Source organism: Psammomys obesus, unplaced genomic scaffold (assembly GCF_907164565.1).
Source record: "Psammomys obesus unplaced genomic scaffold, mPsaObe1.curated_primary_1811, whole genome shotgun sequence".
Classification (NCBI taxonomy): domain Eukaryota; kingdom Metazoa; phylum Chordata; class Mammalia; order Rodentia; family Muridae; genus Psammomys; species Psammomys obesus.
The window spans coordinates 19,014,764-19,037,951 of NW_026591598.1; the positions used below are offsets into that span (position 1 = coordinate 19,014,764).

Sequence of the window (23,188 nt, forward strand, 5' to 3'; positions counted from 1 at the left end):
TGGATTAAAGGTATGTTTGTATTCTAGCTGGATCACACAGACCTAGAAGGTCTTCAGATGTGATCTCTTGCCAGAGGAGCCATGTTCTGAATTAAAATTCCTCTACATTGGCCTAACAGAACAGAATACAAAACTAAAATTACATCTGCAATCATAGATGTGCTTGCCAAGTGCCTGCAAGCCTGAGGACTTGAGTTCAATTCCCAGCACCCATCTAAAAAGCATGGGGTAGTGTGCTTAGAATCTTAGTACTGGGAACATGGAGACAGGAGGAGCAAGTATGGAGCCCCAGACAACAGTGGGACCTTGTTTCAAAATAACCATGGTGGACAGTTCCTTAGGAATGAAAGCTGTGGTTGACCTTGACGTCCATGCTCTTGAACGCACCCACACACTCATACACACACACCTCAACAACTTGATTTTGCTGGGCCCATGAACCTCAATCATTTCAGCAGGGAACAGAGCAACAGAACACTGGGGCGCAGTCAGCAGAACAGGTGTATCCCTTACAAGTCAGGTTTAGAGAAAACTCTGTGCACTATTTGACCATGTAAATTCATCCTGAAATCACTCTGGGTCAGTGTAAATCTCACTCATGAACAGGTAGGACCCCTGGGTTTAACCCCTGATAAGCAAGCCTATGACCTCATTAACAGAAGGTGCCTGACAGGGATGTACATCTACCTCAGGGGTAGTGTGCTTGCCTAGTAACACAAGATCCTGAGTCCAGTGCCCAGCAGCAGGGAAACTAACAAGTCACCAAAAGCTGGCCAAGCTTCAGCTACCACTGTGACAACAAATGACGGGGCTGCTTCCCGGTGGAGGGCGTAAAGACCAAATGGCATCGAGCTTTGTGCGTAGACAAGCTCTACGGAAATAGGGGGAACGGAGGGGTTATGATCCTGAGCTGAATCAGTCTTTCCAATCAGACACCACCTGCTCAGAGGGATGACATCCTCACTTTATAGAAAAGGTCCTGTGAGGAATGTATTACACACACAGAACTATCTGAAAGCCCCTCCCTTCTGCTTCCTACAGTAGGCGATAAATACCATTAGATGGGGATAAATGCCCATGAAAATGAACTAAAGAACAAAGACACAAACAGATCACCACTAAAATTAGTGAACTGTAGCAGTAATAGAGAAAACTCAACTCCTACACCGCATCATCCAACCTTCACAAGACACTGCTTTTCAAGAACTATTTAATGTGCACAGAGAAGACTGTAACAGAATTGTCAATGTCTCAAGTACAATGAAGCACAAACCTTCCCCTCATTCTCAGGGACAATTTCTTTGTCCCCCCCCCCCCTCAAAGATTTTATTTATTTATCTACTCATTTATTTAAGTTACTTAATGTAGATGAGTGCTCTATCTGCATGTACACCTGCAGGCCAGAAGTTGGCATCAGATCACATTATAGATGGTTGTAAGCCACCATGGTTGCTGGGGATTGAACTCAGGACCTCTAGAAGAGCAGACAGTACTCCTAACTGCTGAGCCATCTCTCCAGCCCCAGGTACAATTTCTTTAAGAACTGATATAATAACAGCAACCTTGGGAAGGAGCTCAGTTGGCACAGTGCGTGCCTGGCAAGCCAAAGGCTTGCATTAGAGCCCCAGCACCACCTAAGTCAAGTATAACAACCTATACCTGCAATGCCAGCATCAAGTTCAAGGTCATCCTTAGCTATAAAGAAAGCTTTGGGCCAGCCTAGGCTACATAAGACCCTGTCTCAGAAAACAAACTAGAATAGATCACTTCAAACTGCTACTCTGGAAAGTGGGATTGAGAACCTTCTGTTCAAAGTGACATACTGGTACACACACACACACACACACACACACGTGTGTGTGCTCTTTCTCTGATGGTAGGGGATAGGAGCTGTGACAGATCGGACCCTCACACTAGCTTTCTAGCTGAAGAATTGTACATGTTCAGTGTTTGCAATTTGGATTCTGATCTATTAATGAGAAACTATCAAAGCCTTAGCTTTTTGAAGTTTGGCAGTAGGGGTCAGTTTTCACTTAATAATGCAGGAGTTCAGTGACTTAGCAGGATATCCAGCTAAGAAATGCCTGCAAGAGATACTGCTGTGTATGTCAATGCAACAAACTGGGAAATGCGGCAGCAGATGAGAGATATCTGATGGGTTCTAGCAGCCTGCCAGGATTCTAGAGGTTCTTGACCTTAACTTCGTAAAGCTTCTGATAGGCACGGAAGGAGGGGGTGGGGCATGGAGAACAATGGTAACACTCCAGGAGACCACCACAGAAGACAGTCTGGCAAAGGCTTGCTTTAGTTTAAACAAAAGTTTCCATTTTCAAATACAATCAGCTATGTGAGGAACCTAGTGATCATGTGAGGATATTTTAATAGGTTATCTAATCAAAAGGAGAAGAAAAAAAAAAAAAATCAAGCACGACATTACCCAACACTGCCTGCCTGACCAGGAACCTGAGGCTACATAGCCCAGATACCTAGGATAGAAGCAAACACAGCCGGGCCCCTTCCCCCTCCGAAAAAAAATGGAATGAGACTAACGATATTCTGCTATCCTCATACATGCCCAGTTTAGTGATCAGAGACTGCCTCATGACATTACCATGACCAAAAAAAAAAAAAGGCTTCCTTTCTGCACTGCCAAAATCACCAGTTTATAAATTATCTGACTTGCTCGATTTAAAAGAGTCAGACACCTCACAATTCTTTCCAATATAAGAGCAGTCAGTGAGGACTGAGACCAGGTAACCCAATCTACCTTCAACTACATAAAAGCTAGATTTGTAAAAATAAACCTCTGCTTTCTAGATGACGGGTTAAACACTGTCTTCGGAGAACAGAGTAGAAGTGAAAAAGAAAAACACGATGCAAGGCCATATAAATTTGAACTCGAGCTATCCTGGCAGGTTGCTACATACACTTCAGGCAGGGGGTGTGAATCAGAAGTAGATGCTGGCCTACCATGCACATGATTCTGAGGTCCATCTCCAAAATCGATGGTCCAACACAAAATTGAATGAAATACCTACCTTCTCTCTGTTAACATTTCATAGAAGTCTCGGATATCTTGACCAGACTTCTCCATGCAGTGATAAAATGCCAGCTGGCTTTCCCGATTTGCAAAGTCCACCTTAAAAAAAATAAGAAATTCACAATAAAACCCATTACTATAGGATGAGCATATCTACAACAAACATAAACAACATATGAGTATTTTTATAAAAAAAGAGAAGCTTCAGATTTCAATTTTGGAAAGTTTTTTTTTTTTTTTTTTTTTTTTTTTAGACAAGGTTTCTCTGTGTAGGCCTGGTTGTCCTGAAACTCACTCTGTAGACCAGGCTGGCTTTGAACTCAGAGGTCCACCTGCCTCTGGCTCCAGGTGCTGAGATTGAAGGTATACAACAAGAGGCCAACTAATGACTGGTCTCATTCGAGGTCTACAACATGAGAGGGAGACTATGCCCAACACTGCCTGGATGACCAAGAACCTGAGGCTACATAGCCCAGATACCTAGGGAAGAACCAAACCTGGCCGGACCCTTCCCCCTAAAAAAACAAAAACAAAAAACGAAATGAGCCTAACAATATTCTGCTATCCTCATATATGCCCAGTTTAGTCATCATCAGAGACTGCCTCCGGCAGCCGATGGGAACAGATGCAGAGACCCAAAGCATGCATGGTTCTGTACTAGCACGCGCGCACGCGTGCGCGCACGCGTACACACACACACACACACACACACACACACACACACACACAGAGACAGAGACAGAGACAGAGAGACAGACAGCTTCCTTTTAGAAGCCGACTGATTGAATCGATTGAATGTGCCACTGGCACACAGACAGTCACTGTAATGGGGAAAGGAGGGCCCTGCACCACGGATACAGATCTGAGCATCGGGCACCCTGGGAAATGAGAAGTGCTTTGAAAAGAACTGTTAAGGAAGGATCTATGGCTGAGGACATAAAAGGCTTCAGATAGCAAGCATGAAAACCCTATTATTTCCTCTAAAAATTGAGGACAAATAAAACCATGATTTGTAAACCATTCTCCATGTTGTCAACCTACATATGTAACTATGGGTAGCGATCTGAACAGACTTTTGTTTGGACTGTTTTTTGTTTTATTGCTTTTGTTTTACAGGCATGTCATACTAGGTGGGCTGTCCAGGATTAAAGGCTTTTGTTAGTCTCCATGCACACCTTAATTTTATTCCCACCAATTTTCCTGCCCTTGGTCTCCTTGACAGCTGCTTGTGCATATTCAATCTCATTGTAAAGAACCAGAGCCATGCCTTTTAAGCGGTCAAACACCACCTGCAAAAAATAAAACAACACTTAAGAGCTTTATCTATTGGTTTGAATGCAGCCCCAACAAAATCCTAAGTCACAAGGATGCTACTAAAAAAGCATTTGTATTTAGATTATTCCACAAAAATTCAGCTTTTCCAGACGAGGCATGTCTTAATAAACACACTAATTTACCTGTGCAGGGACACTAAAATCATGGGATTGTCTTAGTAAACACAGGTATGGCATTACAAGGACAATAGACTCATGGTATTGAGACTTCCAGTATATTACACCTTTATTTTTCTATTATTTTACTGTTTTTGTACTGACTTTACTATAAGAAGACCACTCTTCTATCTAAGGCTCAAAATAATGACAAGATGATGGAACTGGGCCATAGACCCTTTTCCTGCTCTCTATGGGTGTGCTATTTAGCAAATATTAGTAAGATGAAATTTTTGCTGGTGAATGAACAAGTTAAATTCATAATACTTAAACATAAACTAAATCTATGGAAACAACTCAGTGACAGAGAACTTGCCTAGCACATGCAAGACCCAATATTCAATCCCCAATACCAGAGCAAATTAGTAAAAGTAAACACTTGATTACATTTGGTTCGATGTAAATTCTTCTCCCCTCCTCCTACTGCAGCCTCCTGTTACTATTTTAGTCTTTTGGGATAGTCTAGGGCAGACTTGAGCTTTTGGCAATTCTGTTGCCTAAGCCTACCTAATGCTGAGATTACAGCCATGAGCCACCATCTCTGGCTACTAGACTGGCCTGTATGTATAAGAGAGTGTATGTAGAGGTCAAAGGACAACTTTAGGTACCACCCCTTCCCTTCCAACTTGTTTGAGATAAACTATTGTTTTCTACCACAAGGTCCAAACTAGACGCCCTACAGGTCTCTCAGGCCTCGCCTTTCTCCACCTCCCACCTTCCTGTAGGAGTGCTGGGATTACAGATATTGATGCTATTTCTGGCTTTTATGTGGACTCTAGGAATTTGAACTCAGGCATTCATACTTGCATGGCAAGAAATTTTATCCCCTCAGGCAACTCTCTAACTCTAGACTAAAATTTATTTTTATCAGGACTATCTGACTATCAGGACTATACATGCATGTTGTATATATGTAGGCAGAAACACCACAAACCAGACATTAAAGAACAACTTTGTGGAGTTGGTTCTCTCATTCCACCTTAACAATATAAACACATATGAGTGCATGATCCTCTGCATATCACAAGAGGACACCAGATTCCATTACAGACAGTTGTAAGGAGCCACGTGGTTACTGGGAATTAAATTTAGTGCCTCTGGAAGAGCAGCCACTGTTCTTATCCACGGAGCCATCTCTCCTGCTCTTGTCCTGCCTTCATGTGGGTTTTGGGAATCAAATTCAGATTACCAGATTGTTGGCTAAACTCCTTTACCTGCTGAACCATCTTGCTGGCTCTAGACTAATTTTCATGAGAGAAAATTATAAAAAAACCTCTAAGAAATAACTCACTCTACTGTTTCTAAAATAATCATCTTATGGGGGCTGAAAAGTTGGCTCAGCGGTAAACAGCACTAGTTGTTCTTGCAAAGGACCCAGGTTCGATTCCCAGTACCCACATGAGAGCTCACCACTTCCCCAGGCACCAGGCCTGCATATGGTGCAGACATATGTGCAGGCAAAACGCTCATATTAATAAAACAAATATTTACAAAAAAGAAATCATATTGCCAGTGTACTACAAAATTTTTAAATTAACTTATTTTGGCTAAGTACATCTATAGGAGAGTTAGATGTCATAGCATCACAATGCTATTTGAAACTGTTATTTTAGGAGGCATTTTAAACTTAATCTGGAAGGTATTTTTAGAAATTTTTTTATGCCAGCTGGGCAGTGGAAGCACACACCTTTAAACCCAGCACTCAGGAAGCAGAGGCAGGCAGATCTCTTGAGTTTGAGGCCAGCCTGGTCTACAGAGCTAGTTCCAGTAGCTCTGTAGAAAAAAACAAAATATAATAAAATAAAAACTTTTCATACCAAGAGAATGTATAGTTTTAAAAGTATTAATGAAACTTGAATTACCAAATTGAAAGTGTGGAAGCCATTCAAAAACTGTTTTCTTAATGTTTTATTAAATATTTAGGTATTTAATATACCATTTCTATGCTGTATACACTGGGTAACAACATACAGACGCTTAATTTGAAAGCCCACTAGTATAAAGACAAATAACTATTTTTATATGAAACGTCCATGTTTTAAAACTGTGTAACAAATACCAAAGGAGTTTCAAAGTTGCCCAGATTTGAGAAACAGCTTTATTGTTGATGATTTTGCAGTGTTGGTGACTAAGCCCAGTGCCTGGCCCAATGGACCATAAATTTAATTTATTTTTTTTTTAAACTTATGCCTGTGCATCTATGTGTCGGTGCACATACATGCAGGTGCCTGCAGAGCCCAGAAGAGTGTGCTGGATGCGTGGGGCTGGAGACCCAGGCAAGGTTGGGCCACCTGGCCTGCGTGCTGGGAACTGAACTTGGGTCCTCTGGAAAAGCAGTAAGCGTTTTTAAGCACTGGGCATCGCTGCAGACCCAGTGAAGAGCGTTTTCAGATACAAATTATTAAAGAAAAGGAGAAGACAACAATGTAAAGTGAGAACTGAAGGGCAGAACATGAAGAAAACAAAGTCGAAAGCAAGGGCTTACCTTTACCACAGGCCCGTATCGGCAGAAATGTCGTGTTAAATACTGATCGGACACGTTTGAAGACAGCCCATCTAACCACACACAGTTTGTAGGCATGCTCTTTCCAAAACCCAGCTGAAGTTAAAAGAAAAAATTCTATCACCACAGATCACAATTACTATTCAACTACAAAATTTTCAAAATCTAGTCTTCTATAGAAATGCTGAATCAGTGTGTGTGTGTGTGTGTGTGTGTGTGTGTGTGTGTGTGTGTGTGTGTGTGTGTGTATTGAACCCAGGGGGTTATACATGCTAAGGTATGTCATCAACTACTAAGCCATACCCTCAAGTGCTCAAAACAATGTGTAAATGGTGCGCATATAATAAAAGAACAATCAAAATTTATAACAGGGCAATCCTGCCTGGCCCAGAGTGGCAGTGCAGAGTGACAGGATAAGAACACAAAGAAGCCTGCCCTTAGTGCTAACTAACTGTCCTTCTGCAGTCCTTCTGCATCCCTAAAATAATAAGGTAAAGCCCCCCAAATCCTAAAGCAAATCAAACAGTAACAGCATAATGATCTATGCAATTCACTTACCTTGAGGCGGTTATTTCCAAGGTACTCTCCGTCCATCTTCTTGATAGCCTTACACACACTGGCAATATCACAGTACTGCAGGAATGCATACTGGGGAACTCCGTTTACTTTCTTAATATCAATGTCCTGAAAGAGCCAATCAGTATCACTTAGCAGTAAGTCAGAAGAAGCCACGTCCACACAGAATTCTTATTTCTACAAGTCAGATTCCCAGTTAACTTCTTAGTTGGATCATATATCCAAATACACTGATAGTATAAAGACCACATACAATCAAAGCTATCCCATGTGAAGCCCCTACAGAAGAACAACTGTGCTGCAACTCAAAATTGAAAATCATGGTGAGGATAAACTATAACAAAGAAAAGGTTGCCTACTAAGTGAAATATTAAGAAGTAATTCCTTTTGACACTGTCAAAATCTTTAGTAGAGCCAAACCCCTTATTACACTACAAAAAAAAAAAAAAAAAAAATCAAGTTCTCAAAATGTGCGTGCTTATTCTATTACTATGATCACTAGTTTGCTCACACATGCCTACAGTCCTAACATGGGAGGATGACAGATCGGGATCTCTGCCTCAAGGCCAGCCTATCACACAGAGACCCTGCCTCAGACGGAAGGACTAGATTATATCACTTAAAAACAATGGTGTTAGCCAGGCTTGGTGGCCCATACCTGTAATCCCAGCACTCAGGAAGGCAGAGGCAGGTGGATATTTGTGAGTTTGAGGCCAGCCTGGTCTACAAAACAAGTCCAGTACAGCTAGGTCTATGCAAGAAAGAGACAGAAAGATAGTAGGTAGAGACAGTGGTCTTTCTCTTCAAGTATAAATAAGAGACAGGCCAACACACAGAGACATGGAGCAGTCAGAAAGACAGAGACAGAACAAAGAAGAGAACACACACAAAGAAGAGCTGTTACTATCATATACTCTTTACTCTTCAAGCCCACACTGAGACCATCTTCTTCAGTGCCATTCAGAGTTTTGAGCTGGACGAGGAGGCACAAGCCTGTGATCCCAGCACTCAGGAGACAGAGGGAGACTCACACATTTAAAGTCAGCTCATTCTGGGCCAGCCAGGACTACATAATGAGATTCTGTCTTACAGAGTACAGAAAAACATGACTGGCCCGGTGTCAGATGCCTTTAATCACAGCATTCCAGAGGCAGAAGCAGGAGGATCTCTGAGTTCAAAACTAGTCTGCTATACATAAAGAGACCTTGTCTCAAAAAATACAACAAACAATGACAACAAAAGTTGGGGTGAGGTTAGGAGTGCAGGTCAATTGATAGAGAGTATGTGCCAAGCACACATAAAGCCCCGGGTTTGTTCTCTAATGCCTAAGAAAACAAAGTATAAGCCGGGTGTGGTGACACACACCTTTAATACCAGCACTCAGGAGGCGGAGGCAGGCGGATCTCTGTGCGGCCAGGAGCAATCTTTCTCAAAACAACAACAACAGAAGACAGACAGACAGAAGATAAGGTATGGCAGCACATGCCTGTTCCCAGCACTTTGGAAGGCAGGAGCTATTGATGTTCAAGGTCACCCTTGGCCTCATATAACATTCAAAGACAGAGTAGGATACAGGGGATGAATCTTCACTCTTTCTGTAGCTTTATTACTTTTATTTATTTTATGTATCATGGGTGTTTGCCTGCGTGTGTGTCTGTGCACCACATGTGTGCAGTGCCTGTAGATGCTGAAAGAGGGCGCTGGGTCCTCAGAAACCGTAATTGTAGATGGTTGCGAGCTACCCGGTGGGTGCAGAAAATAGAACCTGAGTCTTCTGCCTGAATAGCCCGTGCTCTTAAGCACTGACTCATCTCTCCAGCCTCCATTCTTGAAACAAAACAAAACAATACCCACAGCAATTCTAAAAACCCATTTGAAATTATAAAAGTATTATTTCTTTTTTAAAAGAACAGTCTCTGGCTGGAGAGATGCCTCAGCAGGCACTCGAGCCTCTTGTTGCAGAGCAGCTGAGTTCAGCTCCCAGCATTCACTTCTGGTAGCTCCTAACTGCCTTTAACTCCTAAGAGTCTATGACACCTCTGGCCTCAGCACTCTCATGCACACATCTACATAGACATATGCATAATTGTACATCACAATTAAATACAGGTAGATAGACAACCCACAAAACCTGTGTAGCCCCAGCTGGCCAGGAATTCACTATGTAGTCCAGGCTGGCCTTGAACTTACGGAGTTCTACTAGCCTCACTACATAGCAAGACAACGTCTCAAATTGGGGGGGGGGGGGGGGGCGGGCGTGTTCTAGAGAGATGACTTGGCATTTAAGAGCACTGGCTGCTCTTTTAGAGAACCTGAGTTCAGTTTCTAGTATATATATATATATGGCAGCCCCTCATCACCTGAAACTCCAGTTCCGGGAAATTCAATGACCTCTGACCTCCACAGGCATCTCCCATACACATGGTGCATAGATATACATGCAGGCAAAACATGCATATACACACTCTTTTTTATTTTTATTTTTTGAGTCTAAAAAAATATTTAATGGGAGGATGAGGAAAACAGGTTTCACACCTAGAACATACTCAAGAGGTGAAGAAAAGAATATCAGTTCAAAGTAACTTTGAACTTTAAAAATAAAAACAGAATGGGGCAATGGGAAAATTTTTTTTAATTTATCCTTAAATACTACATATTCACATCCACTCTATGCCCTGTGCTTACATTCTACAAAGATCTACAGCATTTTATCACTAAAGCAACATACCACAATTTCTCCAAAGCGCTGAAAGATGTTTCGAAGGTCGTGGTAAGTAGTCGTTTTTTCAAGGTTGCCAATAAAAAGAGTTCTTGTTGCTTTGGGATGGAATTCATCTATCCTTTCATCCAAGGGTCGAAATTCATTTTCACTTTCTGTTTCTGTGAGTGGATGGGGCAGAGTAGAACAGGGTACTTTAATACATTCTCTAATACATCATTTACTCATCTGGGAATCTTTACTTAACAAACTGCCTCATTCTGGATTTGGTGGACAGGCCTGTAACCTCAGGACTCAGGAAACAGTGATGAGTTCAAGAACAGCCTTGCTACACAGTAGATACTGTCTCAGACAAACACGGCAATGTGCAAAATATGAAGACCTATCTGTCTGTCTGTCTGTCTGTCTGTCTCTCTCTCTCTCTTACACACACACAGCTTTAACCAGATCTTTTTGTTGTTGTTGTTGTCGTTTGTTTGTTTGTTTGTTTGTTTGTTTTGCGAGGGGGTGGGGGGAAAGGGTGTTGGGTGGGGGTGGTTGACTGGTCTGAGATAGGCTTTTACCATGCAGTCCTACTGGTCTTCAACTCAAGAGATATTCTGTGAACTGTATGTAGACCAGGATGGCCTTGAACTCACCGATACCCAGCTGCCTCTGTCGTCTGAGTGCTGGGACTACAGGTGTGCACCACCACGACTGTGCTACATTCATGTGCATGAGGAGAGTGTGGCATGTGTGAACGAAGGGGAGGGACTACTTTGTAAGTGGTTCTCTCCACGGCTGCAGGGGTAGACTCAGTTCTCCACACAAGTGCCTCTTATCCTCTGGTCTTAACAGAGCATGAAACTACAGTCCGGCTAGGCACGGTGACACACACCTGCAATCCTAGCGTTTGGAGGGCAGATGTAGGGAGTTCAGAGTACAAGGGAGTTCTAGGCAACTGTGGGCTGCATAGGGCAACCCTATCCCCAAAACAAAACAAAACAAAACAAAACAAAACAAAACAAAACGCACAAACACTCTACAATCTACAACGAAAATACAACTCAGCAGAAAGCAGCTCCGCTTCACGGATTAGTTTCACTCGCTTTCAAGACTCTACATGCCATGTTGCTATATTAACATATTAATCAAATGTCTAAATCAGTACTTCTCGGGATGGAGAGATGGCTCTGCAGTTAGGCACTGGCTACTCTCACAGAAGACCCAGGATCAATTCCTATCATCCACGGCAGCTCACAAATCATCCAGCCCCAAGGGATCCAATACCTTCTAGCTCCCATGGATACCAGGCACACACATAGTACACACACACACACATGCACATACAATACTCATATAAATATAGTATTAAAATAATTTAAAGACTTTCAAATATAAGAATAACTATGGAAAGTAACATCTGTAAACTAGCTCTCTCTCTCTTTTCGGTGTTATGTAGTCCCCAATGACATCTGAAAGGTTTCTATTCTTTATAATGAAAAGCCTTGGCTTAACTTCTAATTTAATCACAGCCTTTTGCTAAAGCTCCACTTATTAATTCTGAGACACAGACATTCAAGGTTCTGATGATAATTATAGCTCAGCACTACATGTTCTCTACTTATTAAAAATGTAAAACAAACCCATCAAAAAGTAGACAAGCTGAGAATACAGCTCAGAAATAGAGTACTGTGTAGCAAGCACAAAGCTCTGAGCTCAATCCTAACACTTACACAGACATACACTTACTCACTCACACATGCAATGTAGTGAGGCATGGGAAGTAAATTCTTGGTTTTTCCAGACAGGATTTCTCTGTGTAGCCCTACCTGTCCTGGACTTCTCTGTAGACCAGGCTGGCCTCACAGAGATCCACTTGCCTCTGCCTCCCTAGGTGTACCTGGCAGAAGGCATATTCTTATAACCCTAGCAGGTAGAGGCAGGAGGAACAAGAGTCTAAGGCTAGCCTTTGCTACACAGCAAGTTCAAGGCTAGCCTGGGCCCTATGTAACCCTGCCTTAAACAAAATTAACAAATAAAAGATGAACTGATCATGGTGACACCCATCTGTAATCCCAGCATGTGGGAAGTGTAGGCAGTAGATGTTGAATTTAAGGTTGGTCTGCCTTACATCAGACTCTGTCTCAAAAGAATAACAAGCCAAATGTCCCTGAGAGCTACATAGTGAGGTTAAAGGCCTTATATAATAAACACCTTAAGCTGCCCTTACATGCTTAGAGATCGGAGCGCCATCGCCGATGAACACCCCGAATTAGGTCTTCAGTACTCAACAGCTAACTGATGTTTAGGACTTAATGGGTTAGGTGCACACTTCGTACATCTCAGGCCGGTCTCGCACACCCCAACGCAACTCAGCAAGAAGCCCCAGTAGCTGTGGTGATGCACATTCATAACCCCAGCACTGCAGGGGCTGAGGCAGGGGAGCTGCCCTGAGTTCAGGTCAAGTCTGGACTACACAGTGAGTCCTAGACTAGCCTGTGCTGCAGAGTAAGACTGTCTCAAGAAAACAAAACAAAAAGAGCTCATGAGCTGTTCTTAGTTAATTTGGGGCTGCACACCTAAAACTCAGCTGACAGAGAGAAGGCATTCATTGGAAAAAGTTTCCTCTGAATTCCGGTATGATGAATCCCAACTGTCAATGTGACAGCGTTCAGTCATCGTGGAAACCAATCTCTGGATGTCAGTGAGCACTTTCAAGAGTGGGTTGTAGCGGTGAGAAGGTTGCCCTACATGTGGGTGGTACCACTCTATTCGGGGGTTGATGCACATGCTCCCCCCCTCCTCCTCATCCCAGGATGGACTGGACACTGGAACACGAGCCCAAGTAAACCCTTTCTCACTTCCGAAACTTCGTCAGCAATGGTTGCAATAACAACAAACCCGAATTCCACTATAAAAATCATGTATACTTTACGATACCCGCTTTGCCGATGTTATGTTTAATTTAATATAAACATCATTTACATATTCATAGGGACAGTGTATGCTCCTTTTTATCAAATCAGATAAAATTTACCATATAAATGGGCAATAAATTCTATTCAACTCTTAAAGCTCTTTTCTCAGATTCACAAACTCACTGTCAAAAATTTCTATTAACTTGCTCACAGCCTGTTTTAAACCAAGGATTTCCAATGTGAGCATCCAAACTCTGAATCAGTTAAGCTGTGGTGGGGCCAGTCCACTTTAAGACAAGTACTGCATGTTTCCTGAAAGAGACAACCACTAACCAGAGTCACGCAGCCTGCGTCAGGGAGTCTCACAGGAAGCCTCAAGCTAACAAAGTGTGTGTTCCTTTTAGTTCCTAGGGGGTCACACCCATGCCGTACCAGTCCTCATTCCTCTGAGACATGAATAAGCAAGACTGCTTAGCTATGCGTACCTTTTGCCCTCTATTTAAACTCTAATCCTCACATTAGGTCCCTGGAGAGAAACTGGGGTGATAAGGCATCCTTTGCTTGTTCTTCTCAATACAGTTACCGAAAAAAAAAAAATGTACTGTCTCCTTTCTCTGCTTTTTATTGCATTTTAAATTTCTTGGTTTTTTTTTTGTGTATGTGTATGAATGTATACCCTGTGTACACGAGTGCCCAGAGGGCAGAAGAAGGTGTGGGATCCCCTGTAACTGAAGCTTAATTAAGGCAGTTGTGAGCTGTCTACTGTGGGTACTGAGAACAAAACCCGGGGCCTCTGCAGGATCGGGAAGTGCTCTTAAGCTCTGAGGCCCTCTGAAGTTCACTACCACCGTAACTAACCTTCAGAGGGAGTATGGCTAGGCCTAGCTTAAGGCGGCCAGGGTCCAGGCTTTGATCCCAAAGCCCAGTAACAAGACAATCCAAATTCTGTAACAGTCACCTAGAAGAGCAAACCTAATTTATGCTGCAAAACATACAAATGAAGGCCTCAAATTATATTAATGTGGTGTTTCCTTTCTTTCTTTTTTCTTTCTTTTTTTGAGACAGGGTTTCTCTGTGTAGCCTGGGCTGTCCTGAACTCACTGTGTAGACCAGGCTAGCCTGGAATTCACAGAGATCCGCAGGCCTCTGGCTCCCCAAGCACTGGAATTACAGGCGTGCGCCCCTGTACCCGGTAGTTCGCTTCTAGTGCAGGGTAACTCTGTTATCATTCTTGTGTCTCAATCAACTCCAGCCTTTAGGGAAGGCTGACTCCACAGCTGGCCTGAAGTTACACTCTAGACTCTGCCAGCATGCACACCCAGACCAACTTGCTATGCTTCACTAACTAAGGTGACTAAAGAACTCAGCTAAGACACTGGGCCTTCAGTTAAGAAATGAAACCAGAATTGTATCTACCCTTAATTACCCCTCACAAACTGGACTGAAATGAGTGATGTGATTTCTATATGAAACATGACTCCTGGTCTTACCTGGCCCTATCCATGCAGTCACCTCAATCTGCATGCCAAAGAAAAGTTTTCCCTTTGATGCGGTCAATGCTTTTTCTTGGTCCTCTTGCTGCCGAAAGAACACCAGGCCGTACCTCTCCTCAGAGGCCCCATGGATCTGTACTGAAGTCACCTTACCAAACTTCTTAAATTCATGGAAAAGGCCATCTTTAAGGCTTGTATCTACATAGCCAAACAAAAATAAGCAAATTTTTCTCATGTTATCTACAACCATAGCAGACTAATTCTCCCTAACCAAAATACTTAACCTAATAAAATATCTATTCAAAAGCAAACCATGTTTTGCCTACATTCGTGATATTCATGTCCTTGTGAGTATGTGTATATATTGCCCATAAATAAAATGCTGCTTGACACAAACGGGGAACAAACTAGAGGGCAGAGCCTGCAGCTCTGCATGGGCAGAATGCCTGCTTTCTGAGTTCTAACTCTAAAGCCCAACCTCTGCTTTTCTGTCCATCTCTTTACATGCTCCCCCTGAGCCTCTCTGCTTCCTCACTGTGTCCCAACCTTTCGGCCAACTGTGAACCAATCCAGGCTGACCCCGCCTAATTCCTCAAATTCCTCCTCTTTCTCCCTTCTCCTGCTGAGATGGGCCTTGTCTTCCCTGCTGTTTGCTCTCAAAGTTTAGGAAATAAGCCATGTACCATTATAACAGTCCCTTGCTTTTTGTTCAGGGCATCAGGCACTAACAAGCTACAGGGGCAGCAGAGTAAACTGAGCTGCCCATTCTAGCTCAGTGAGAGCTGCGCTCCCTCTCGACAGCTAGGAGTGACTGGGTAGAAATCTTTACCTGTAGAGCGTACTGGAAGATTCTGAACTTTGATCCCAAAACTTTTCCGGGGCTCATCTTTTTCAAGAGACGAAAGCAACTGGGAGGTGGGTGCAGGGACTGCCGCAGACTGAACCGAGCGGGCTGGAGAGTCATCACTTGAGGTGCTGCTCGAGTCAGTACTGTAGAGCCGGAAACAGCAAACAAACAAAAACACAGGAAGACCCATAGACGTTAGTGTGCAGACAAACTACGAACAGCATCAACTGGCTAACAGGCCACTCTGAGGCCCACACTGTGCCTCACACTCAGACCTCAGAGAGGAGCAGAGGCAGTCCACACCAGCTGAGGCTGGAAAGAAAAGCGGTATTCATTCTTTCACCAACATGGGCCACCAAAGTCAACTGCAACTTCTAGACTGATCTCAACTTTCCCCTCCCAGATCAAGTAAGTCCAGTGAGAGGCAGGCAGGTGTACTGCATCTGGAACATTGCACCCTGGAGGCTGTAGCACTAAGATATGAGAGTTCAAGACTAGCCTGGACTATAGAGCAAGACTTAACCCCAAAAAAGAAAAGAAACACATTATTGCATATGATTCACTCAGAATAGCAACAGTAACAATTGTGACAGAGAGCACAGTCGGTTCTGGAGCCACAGATAAGGATCTAAATGTTGGTTCAGAAACACTGTAGTTCCTTGGACAGACCACTTAGTCTCTTGCTGAGTGTCACAGAGATGCGACTCAAGTCAAACACAGAACACACTCCATGTACACACTCCATGCAGCTTCAAGATAACAACATAGGGAACATTTCAGAATTTCACGCATAAGCAGGTAGTGGTGGCGCGTCCCTTGAATCCCCAAGCACTTGAGAGGCAAAGGCAGGAGGACCTCCGTTTTCTCCTTGAGTTGGAGGCCAGCCTGGTCTACAAAGTGAATACAGGAGAGCCAAGACTACACAGAAAACCCTGTCTCGAAAAAAACAAAAAGCAATTTCATACATGAAACAAAGCTTCATAACACAGTTTTCTACAAGTGATGTCATATTGGTCCCAAAGTTTCAGATTTTGGTACATTCCCAGTTTGGATTTCATATTAGGGACATGTCATTAGTAAGAGCACTGTCAACCAACACAATTTTCCAAATCACTGTGCTTTCTAGACTGGAGTGACTGATGGTGAAGTGCACTGAGACTTACTTGTCTTGTAAGCATGACTTCCCTGTAGGTAATGTGGAAGCCTATGCAGAGCTGCCGGCTCTGCCCTCTAGTCTGTTCCCCTTTTGTGTCAAACAGCATTTTATATTTGGGTAATATATACACATATTCACAAGGACATGAATATCATGGATGTAGGCAATAAAATGGATGCAGTTAATAAAATGGAATTTGTCATTCTCCTTCATTTTAATAAAAATCCTAGCCCTGGAAGGGGAGCTGGTTGATTGAAAACAAACAAAAAAGGTCCCTTACACAGACTTAGAACCGGGTGTATTTTCTTAAATGTACGAAGAAATCTAGGAGTGGTGGGACAGGCCTCTAGCGCTTGAGACTCCATGGAGGTTCACTTCACTCTTGATCTCCCTGCCTGCCCCTACCCCCACCACCACAGCACTCACAGACTTAAGATATAAGCACAAGCTATCACTACCAGGCTTTCTATAATATTCAAGCTTAAGTTTTCCCATCCAAAAGAAAAGAAGGAGGGTCCTGGAGAGATGGCTCAGAAGTTAAGAGCATTGACTACTCTTCCATAGGTCCTGAGTTCAATTTGCAGGAACCACATGGTGGCTCACAACCATCTATATATAATGAGATCTGGTATCTTCTTCTGGCGTGCAGGCATACATACAGACAGAACATACATAGTAAATAAATAAATAAATCCTTTTTTTGTGTGTGTAAGTTTTTAAGACCATCAAGCAAAAAATATTATTTCATTACATATATAGTATTCTTGAATAGGATACCATACGTTGTCATGGAAACTCACATTAAGTAAAATAACAGCTTTTTAACTAATGGAGAAAGTTGCCTTATAGGTAAAAAATATAAATTCTTCAAGCAACATGTCACCACTAGGTTCTACAATATTGAATATGCTGCACAGTATCATTTTGAATTTCATCTAATCAGAAAGTAACTATTAAGAAAATTTTTCTTTTCTTTTAAAAAAAAAATATTTATTTATTTATTATTGATAGAGTTTTCTGCCTGCAGGCCAGAAGAGGGCACCAGATCTCATTAGAGATGGTTATGAACCACCATGTAGTTGCTAGGACCTGAATCTGGACCTTTAGAGGAACAGCTAGGGCTCTTAACCTCTGAGCCATCTTTCCAGCCCCAAGGGAAGCATTTTCATCTCAATGCATATAGACCCAAATTCCTCAGCAATGATGAGTAAAGACGTAAACAGCAAGTGTTCTGGCATACATGTGTAGATTATTCAGGAGGCTGAAGTGCAAGCATCATATGCAAATTTTGAGTCTGGCCTGATCCACAAAGCAAGAAGATCCTGTCTTAAACAAAAGCAACAACTAAACATGGACAAGAACTTAAGTTCTGGCTTTGGAAATAACCAGGTAACAGCAAGTTATACACAAGTTCACATTAAAGAAACACAAGAGTGGGGTGGGTGAGACGACTCAGTGGGTTAAAGGTGCTTGCTTGGTGTCTCGAGTCCAGTCCTGGAGAAGCACATGACAGAAGGAAAGGCTCAATACTGTCCAGCTGCCCTCACCTACCCAGGTACACGTAGGCATGTGCATTCGAAAGGCAGAAGCAGGTGGATGTCTGTGAGTCTGCAGCCAGCCTGATCTACAAAGATAGTTGCAGCCAGACCAGCTAAGGCTACATGGTAAGACCCTGTCTCAAACAAAACAAAACAAACAAGCAGATATAACCTGACAGGCATGGTGGCTCAGGTGTCAATAAATTCCAGTAGAAGACTGCCAATGAGTGCCAAGCCAGCTCCAACTTCATACTTAGACCCTGTCATTAAAGGTGGAGCAGGTATAGTCTTAAGAACACGGGGTTTCTCTGTGTAGTCCTGGCTGTCCTAATACTCTGTACACTAGGCTAGTCTCCAACTCAGAGATCTGCCTGCCTCTGCTCTCATCCCCAACCTGTGCAACCATAACACCAGCTTGAAGATGAATTTATTTTGTAATTTTGAAACAAATAATGGTCAAAATAACTGCTGTTGTTGGCACTGCTAACAAGGCTTACATGAATGAAAACCATTCCAATCATTTTAAGATGGACTCTGTAATAAGCTTTTTTCACTCGAACTAGGGATTTAAGGCAATGGATTTTTCCCCCTTACCAAAGCACAATATTTTTTACTTTTATTAATTATTATGTTGGTTTTTCAAAATAGGGTTTCTCTGTGTAGCCCTGGCTATCCTGGAACTAGCTCTGTAGACCAGGCTGGCCTCAAACTCAAGAGATCCACCTGCCTCTGCCTCCCGAGTGCTGAGATTTAAGTCATGTGCAACCATACCCAGCCCTCAAAGCCCAGTAGTAACAGAGCTGGTAAGATGAAACAGTGGGTAAAAGGTACTTGCTGCTAAGCTTGATAATCCACATGGTGGAAGGAGAGAACTGAGTATCACAAGTTGTCCTCTGGTTTTCATGTGCAAGAAGTGTCACCCAGCCCTCTACCCAGCCACAAACCCATAATTTAAAAAATGTAAATAAAAAAAGTAATAAAATATCTATGATGTATATCAAGGTTATTGGGTTGTTTTGCTTTATAAATGACATTTTAATGATTTATTTATTTTATATGCATTTATTTGCCTAAATGTATGTCTCTGTGAGGGTGTCGGGTGTGAGACTGTAACTCCCTGAAACAGGAGTTACGGACACCCGGGTCCTCTGGAAGAGCAGCCAGTGCTCTTCAGCCCTATAACTGACATTTCAAAGATTATTCTTATTTCTGTGTGTGTGTGTGTGTGTGTGTGTGTGCTGCATAAGCACATTTATGCTTCATATGTGTAGATGCCTGAGAAGGCCAGAAAAGAGTGTCCTATCTTGAAGCTACAGGAAATTGTGAGCTGTGCAATGTGGGTCCTAGGAACTGAATTTGAGTGCTTTGCAGGAAAGCCAACATTCTGTTGCTGAACCGCCTTCTCTTCAGCCTGTGATGGCTGTGCTTGGTTGTCAACCTGATTACATCGGGATTTAACTCAAGTCCAAAACTGGACAGCAGACTTATGAGGGGGTTTTGCTCAAAACCCCCTCAAAAGAAACTTTTAATCCAGATCTTGAGGCAGGAAGACACACATTTATTTAATCCAGGCCACATACTCTGCTGGAAGCCCACATAAGGACAAAGAAGAAGGAAGCTCTTGCTCTTTGCCTGTTCTCTCTCTCCCTGCTAGAAGCCCATTCCTTCACTGGCATTAGAGCCTACTTCTTCAGGATTCCAGCATCTACTGAAGATCAGCGGAGATACCCAGCCTCAAAGACTGAGCTAGACTTTTGGATTTTCCGTTCTCCACTAGACATTGTTGAATTAGCTGGACCGCAGCCTGTAAATCATTCTTAATAAATCCTATGTAATCATTTAGGTCCTGTTGTTACTGTAGGAATGCTGACTAATACAGCCTGAGTGAGGTATTTCAATTTGTCTTTTAAAATGATACAATTCAAACAACCAAAGTGGGGGAAATCCCAAAATGCACAAAGGATTTGAACTAATGAAACAAGTGCAAAAAAAGAGGTTCAACAGCAATGGTTACGCTGAGATGGAAATCAAAAGCAGTGGGTACAAGAGATGAATATGGTAATGGTGGCTGTGCTGCCGGCACCTGGGAGACCTGAGGAGGAGCAGAGGATCTGGGTGAAGAGTTCCAGGCCTCTTAACTACGGACCCAGACCCTGTTTCCAAAAGCAAACAAAGAACAACAAAAACTACAAGAGGTTATTACTTTTCGTCCATTAGGCTGAACTGACCTCAAACTTGAAGCAGTTCTCCAGCCTCAACCTCTCAAAGACTGGATTTGCAAGTATGAGCTACCACATGTGTATACCCAACACTTGGAAGGCTGAGACAGGAAGATGGAGAGTTCAAGGCCAGCTTGGGCTATACTGTTCTGTCTCCAAACAACCAGGATGTAAACAACTTGGAGCCTTCTGTGCAGGTGTTGGGTAGGTAGAACAGCACAATCACCCCCAAATTCAACACTGCATAGTCCAACATTTCCACTGTGCCCATACACCCGCAAAAAACCTTAACTCGTGGGCATCTTACACCCACACTTACTCAGCCCATTCTGCAGTCAAAAGGTTGGAACTTAAAACCAAGTGTGAGCTGGCTGAATGGGTACACAAAATGTAGGGTGCAGAGGCATGCACAATACTACCACTATTATCCCGCTATTATTCTGACACATACTATGATATGAAGAACCTAAAAGACACTGTGCTAAGTGAAAAAAGTCAGCCACAAAAGCACATTGATGTTTCCATAGTAGACACTGAGAATAGTCAAAGTTGTAGGCAGAGAACAGAATAGCTGATTCGAGCAGCTGGGAGAAGGACAAGTGGGGGAATCCAGTGTGTGCGCACACACATTCACATGTGCCCCCATGTGTGGAGACTGACATTGTGCGCCTTCCTCAATTGTTCTCCACCTTATTTGGTGAGACAGAGGTCTCTTGCTGTAGCTAGGTACTCACTGATTCTGCTACAGTGGCTGACCAGCAAGCCCTAGGAGTCCTGCCTCCACTCATGCCCCTGCCCACTTTTTACATGGGGTCTGAACTGAGGCTCTCATGCTTGCATGGCAAGCTTACTGAGTTATCCTTCCCAGCCCAGACACGTTTTTCAATAGATGCTACCCTTAAAGTTCAGTTTGGAGACTGAAGAGGTGGCTCAGCAGTTAAGAGGAATTATTCTTGAAGAGGGCTGGGTTTTAATTCCCAGTTTCTACACAATGGCTCACAACCATACATAAGTTCAGTTCCAGGGCATCCAATATCCTCTTCTGACCTCCCTAAGTTCAGGCACATGCAGGCAAAACAACCATACACATAAAATAAAATAAAAAAAATCTAAAAAAATGTAAAGTATTTCCGTTTGGAAAGATGGGAAGGTTCTGAAGACAATGTATGACAGCTGCACCATTAGTGTGGAATTCATACTGCCGCAGACCTGGGCACTTGAAGATGTCTGAAATGCAGAATGTCCCCTTATTTCCTGTCCCCAGGTAACCTACAGTCTCTTCAGAACGTAAGTAGCACCTACTGCTTTTTAGTCATAGTCTCACAACTGTCTTCCAGGTGAGTTTCTCTAGAATGATTGCCGCCCTGAGTCAGCTGTGATTCAGCAGAGCAAGAAGAGCAGCAAGGAGGCTTAAGCAATGGGAATGAAGTTCCTGAGAGCCCAGCTTCTCTCTCATCAAAGACCTTACTGAGAAGAAACCGACATACTAAAGCCAAGAGCTGTGTTTTTGTCGGAAGCAGATATAGCAGCGATCTGGAAAGGAATGGTGATTGAAGAAAAACTCAGCAAAGCTGTCTGTCAGGCAAAGAAAAACAAACACCTACCCTGCAACAATCCCTACAGAGACAAATACTAACTTTTTACCCTAGAGCTAAGGTTTTTGTGCTTTCAACAGGTACTGGAGACAGAATCAGGGGCCTCACACACGCTGGGACCCTGAACTGCATCCCAAAGTGGCGCACACCTGTAATTCCAGCACTCGGAAGGCAGAGAGAGGACCTCTGTGATTTTGAGACCAGTCTGATCTACAAAGTGAGTACCAGGACAACTGAGGCTGTCTGTCTCAAAAACTCAAAAACCGGACGGATGGATGGATGGATAAAAATAAAAAAGTATCTGATTTTAGCAGAAAATGCTGTTTAAAATTGAGTGTGCACTTAGCGCTCACAAAAAAACAAAAACAAACAAAATGGTTAACCATGACTTCGTTCTTGAGAACGCAGCACAGTGACAGCTGCAGATGGCTTTTAAACCTTATGATTTTCTTTGGAAGTTAAGTAAAATCTAGAAATAGCTCATTTCAAAGTGCTGGGTAATAAGCAACCAACCACAAACTTAACACAAGAAGCTGAGTACAGTGCAGCTCAGCAATAGAGCACTTGCCTGGACTAGTTAAGACCCTGGTTTTACCTTTTAGCAACACAAGACAATAAAATGAAATAAGATGACCCTTCTCCAAGTCCTCAAGCACTGACACTGAGCTTGGAACTGCTGTGTGCTCAGGGAACGATCTACCACTAAGCTGTCACCCCATCACCCCACATGCACCTTTTTGAGCCACACTGTTATTAAACTGCACAGGCTGGCTTTGAGCTTTCTATATACACAGGCAGAACACCGGACCTTCTCTCTTAGCCTCCCATGCCATCAGGCCTGGCTGAAATAAAGTCAAGGAAAGGAAGCAAACAAGACAGCTGGAAGACTCAGGCACCCAGGCATTTCCTAACAAGGCACAGCTGTAAGAGTACGACACTGGGGAGGTTGAGGCAAAAGGAGTCCAAGTTTAGGCCAGACTGACCTACATAGCAAGATCTTGTCTCTAGATAACAGCGACAAAGTATTGCTCAGCCTTACAAAGGAATGATACATAACAAGGTGGGTGAATCTTGAAATGATGCTAAGTGAAATAAGCTGGGTGAAAAAGCAC

The 23,188-nt window shown here is 43.0% G+C and overlaps 1 protein-coding gene across 1 annotated transcript in view; it reads right to left on the minus strand.

Moving 5' to 3' along the window:
• Nucleotides 1-23,188, minus strand: part of Spen (spen family transcriptional repressor) — a 73,378-nt gene that overhangs the window by 12,943 nt on the left and 37,247 nt on the right. Inside the window, exons 4-10 of the mRNA XM_055610855.1 lie at nucleotides 15,551-15,711; nucleotides 14,719-14,919; nucleotides 10,338-10,489; nucleotides 7,592-7,717; nucleotides 7,016-7,129; nucleotides 4,216-4,329; nucleotides 3,039-3,139 (exon numbers count right to left, since the gene is read on the minus strand). Of these exons, the coding sequence (XP_055466830.1) occupies nucleotides 3,039-3,139; nucleotides 4,216-4,329; nucleotides 7,016-7,129; nucleotides 7,592-7,717; nucleotides 10,338-10,489; nucleotides 14,719-14,919; nucleotides 15,551-15,711 (969 nt within the window). The remainder of the gene's footprint in view (nucleotides 1-3,038; nucleotides 3,140-4,215; nucleotides 4,330-7,015; nucleotides 7,130-7,591; nucleotides 7,718-10,337; nucleotides 10,490-14,718; nucleotides 14,920-15,550; nucleotides 15,712-23,188) is intronic.